This window comes from Monoraphidium neglectum (assembly GCF_000611645.1).
Source record: "Monoraphidium neglectum strain SAG 48.87 unplaced genomic scaffold scaffold02589, whole genome shotgun sequence".
In the NCBI taxonomy this organism is placed as follows: domain Eukaryota; kingdom Viridiplantae; phylum Chlorophyta; class Chlorophyceae; order Sphaeropleales; family Selenastraceae; genus Monoraphidium; species Monoraphidium neglectum.
Genome location: NW_014011039.1, coordinates 3,987 through 7,656, shown reverse-complemented (window position 1 = coordinate 7,656; position 3,670 = coordinate 3,987). Strand labels below are relative to the sequence as shown.

The window sequence follows — 3,670 nt, the reverse complement described above, 5'->3', positions numbered from 1 at the left end:
CCGCCCTCCATTCCTGCACACGCACACATGGCCGGGCGTCCCTCAGGCGCCTTTGGCGGCCGCCTAGGGCTGGAGGGCCTCGTTGGGACGTACGAGGCGGGCCTGGCCCACCTCGGATCGGCCGAACGCCCATGCCTCGGCCACGGCGATGGGTCGAGGCAAGAAGAGAGGGAGCAGGGGGAGCGGCCGGGGAAAGAGGGGGAGGAGGAGGGGGAGGACGGGCCGCGGCTATTCCTGTGGCTTGGGAGCAGCATCGGCAACATGGCGCGCGCCGACGCGGCGGCGTTCCTGCGGCGGCTGCGGGACGAGGCGATGCGGCCGGGTGCGCACGCGTGGGAGTGGGGCCGAGGCTGTCTGCTGCGCCGCGCGGCCGCGCCTGGTGGCCGGTTCTTGCATATGCGTGAAATCACGAGGGCGGGTCGAGACAGCCAAGTGCAGGGACGGCTTCGCTTGAAGTGTTGATCGTTGGATTTTCACCGCTCCCTGCCGCCATGTGGCCAGGTCGTGAGCAAGGGGCCGACTGATCATGCCGTTGCGTCGCATGCACTGTCGGCATTTCACTGTCCCAACGCTGCCCGACAACCCATTGCCTGCAACAAAAACATCTCACCTGGACTGCAGGCGACCGCATCCTCATTGGCATTGACCGCCGCAACCCCCGGGAGCTGGTCAGCGCCGCCTACGACGACAGCAAGGTGGGGCAGCTGCTGACAGTGCGCGACATCACTCGACCTGAACAAAGAGCACGGCGACGCAATCCTTTTGATGCAACCTACTTTTGTGGCGCCAGCTGCTTGATCGTCAGCAGTCAGAAAATTGCTGCAGGACACGACGCGCTCTTGCCCCACCAGATTTTTCAGGCACGTCCCAACAGTCTGGCAGCGGCTATTGTGCTTTGTTGTTGCCATCATCAGCACCAGTGCCTCAGACCCTGTTCCCCCTCCCGAACATGTTGCGCACCTGCAACCGGCCTGCAGGGCATCACGCGCGCCTTCGCCCTGAACGCTCTACACCACGCCTCCCGTCTGCTGGCGGACGCGCGCGCCGCCGCCGACGACTGTGCTGGCGTCGCCGCCGACACGTCGCCCGCAACGCTGGCACCACCTCTCGACCCTGGCGCCTTCGACTACCATCAATGGTGCAACGAGGCCGAGGGCCGCCACGAGGGCTACTTCTTGGCCATGAAAGACACCTGGGTCGGGCTGCCAACGCACACGTACTCCACTGCCGACCCCCGGCCGCCGCACGACCCCAAAGCCACGGCGTGCACGTCCCCGGCGGCGGCGCGAGACAGCTGCCCCTCAACAGGTGCTCAACAAGTCTTCATCAAGGCCGGAGATCTCATCCAATTCGAGCTGAGCCACAAATATTCAGAGGCGGAGGTCCAAGGGCTCGCGTCCGCCGCGGGCTTCGCGCGCGCCGGAAGCTGGGCGGACGAAAGGGCCCTTTATGATCTCCACCTGTTCGCGCCACAATTCGAACAGCCGTCGCCCTCGGCGCCAGCTGGCGGTGCGGCGGGCGCCGCCGGCGCCGAGTTTAGCGCTTCGCCAGCATCAAAGGGGAGGCGGCCGCCGGCGGTGGGGTGGGCGGGGCGCCATGGGCTTGGCGGGGCGGGCGGCTCGGAGGCGCCCAGCTGGCGGGATTGGGTGGGGCTGTGGCGGCTGTGGGATGCGGTCACGCTGGAGGTGAGCGCTTTGCGGCGGGATGGCGGACCCGTTTGATACTGCCAAGGAATGCGGCGGCGGCTCGGCCGGGGCAGTAGTCGTCCCCGCCGCGTCTGGCAGGCGTGGCCGTGTGGACGCGAGGGTATGTGCGCACGCTGGGGCCGAGAACTTCGCTCCAAATTCAGGCAATGCACCAGTTCGCTCATTTACGCCGCACGATGTGAAGGCTTTTCGAAGCCACTTTGGCCCCACTGGGCACGCGCGGTTCACGGTTGACATGGCGGGCGTCGACCCCCCCTCCCCACCTGCGACGCAGCACACACTCACCTCCCCTCTATCTGTCGCAGATGGTTCCGCGCGGCGGCCACCTCCGCCGCCCCATCGCCCTGCGCAACCCCTACCTGTTCTACCTCGGACACACGCCCGCCTTCCTGGACGCGCGCCTCGGACAGATCGGTCTGGGGCTGGTCGATCGCGATCTGTCCGAGGTTTGCGCGAGGGGCATCGATCCAGATCTCCAGGACCCATCGATCTGTGAGTCGCAAAGACGTCCTGCGTGTGTGCGCTTGTGTGCGTCGGGTGCAAGGGTGTGTAAGTGTGCATTGTGTGTGCTGTGTGCTGTGTGCTGTGTGTGTGTGTGTGTGTGTGTGTGTGTGTGTGTGTGTGTGTGTGTGTGTGCGTGTGCACGTGCATGGCCACAAGCTTGTCTCAGCCAAACGATGGGTCTGAGCTGATGCATGCAAAGCGTTTGGGTGCGACCAGCGAGCTATGGACTCATCATCCGCCAGGACGCACTAAACATAGCGCTACCCTTGCCACCGTACCCGTCATAAGGTGCTGCCAACCTCTAAAAGCAGCCCCCCCCTCTGCCCTTCTCTCCCCCATCGCAAAGTCACACTGTGCTCGCGGCATCGACCGCGCGACAAGCAAGCAAGCGCTTCCAGCAAACTTTCCCAGAGCAAGTCCTCTGTCCGCACCAACCCTGAAGTGACACATGCACACGCCGCCCCCCCTCCCCTCCAACCCCAGGCCACCCCCACTCGTCCGAGCCCGCCGCCGGCTGGCCCCCGCTGAATCAGCTGCTGGCCTACCGCGACGCAGTGCGCCAGAAGCTGCAGCAGCTGTACAGCGCCGCCGGTGCCGCGCCCCCACCCATGGCAAACCAGGGGCGCAGGGCTGGTGTCGATGGGCCCGCGGCGGCAGTTGGGGGCGGCGGCGGGCGCGGGGGCGTGGCAGCGACGGCGGGGGTGGGGGCGCTGTCCGCGGCGCTGCAGGAGGTCGCCTGGATGGCGTTCGAGCACGAGGTCATGTGAGCGGCTGGGGTGTTCCATTTTTGGGGGGGGGGGCAATAAACTGCATGATGCAGCGCCGGCGTCGTTAGGTTCAAAGGGGGGGGATGCAGTTGCAGGTGTTTTGGTCCGTAAAGCCTGCAGAGGGATGACAACGCATCATGTCGGGGTTTGTGGCAACACAATCCGTAGATTATGCCATACATTACTCTTGATGCTGGCCAGGACCTGGATCTGAGCAAAGACCACCAGCTGTCAATCTGCCAATGTGTCAATATGTAATCTGCGCGTCAGCGAAGATGAGCGCGGCGCCTCCCTGACCACATCGCCCCCTCGCTCTCTTCGGCCCCCCTCTGCTGCCCACCGGACGGCACCCACACCCCTTCGTCTCAATCCACCCCCTACAGGCATCTGGAAACGTTCATCTACATGCTCCTGCAGGATGACTCAGCCCTGCCGCCCCCAGATCGCATCCTGCTGCCCCCATCACCGCCAAAACTCACGCCTCCTCACCTGCCGCTGGCCGGCGGCGGGCCGCCGCCGCCGGCCGCTCCCAAGCAGCCGCCGCGGCCGAGGACCCTTTTGCCGCGAGGCACTGACACGTGCAGCAGCGGGTGGACAGAAGGAGCTGCGCAAGGGGACGGCCGGTTCCGCTGCCCGCCCGCGCCCGCGCCGGCGCGTTTGGTGCCAGTGGCGGCCGGCCGCGCGCGCCAGGGG

At 66.1% G+C, this 3,670-nt stretch overlaps 1 protein-coding gene across 1 annotated transcript; it reads left to right on the top strand.

Moving 5' to 3' along the window:
- Positions 1-261: 261 nt before the first annotated feature.
- Positions 262-2,977, top strand: MNEG_11096 (Meiotically up-regulated protein; the record flags this gene model as incomplete). Its single annotated transcript, XM_014040433.1, has 5 exons — positions 262-322; positions 622-695; positions 978-1,685; positions 2,012-2,198; positions 2,694-2,977. The coding sequence occupies 5 exons, from the start codon at positions 262-264 to the stop codon at positions 2,975-2,977; spliced, it is 1,314 nt and encodes a 437-aa protein (XP_013895887.1).
- Positions 2,978-3,670: the final 693 nt, after the last annotated feature.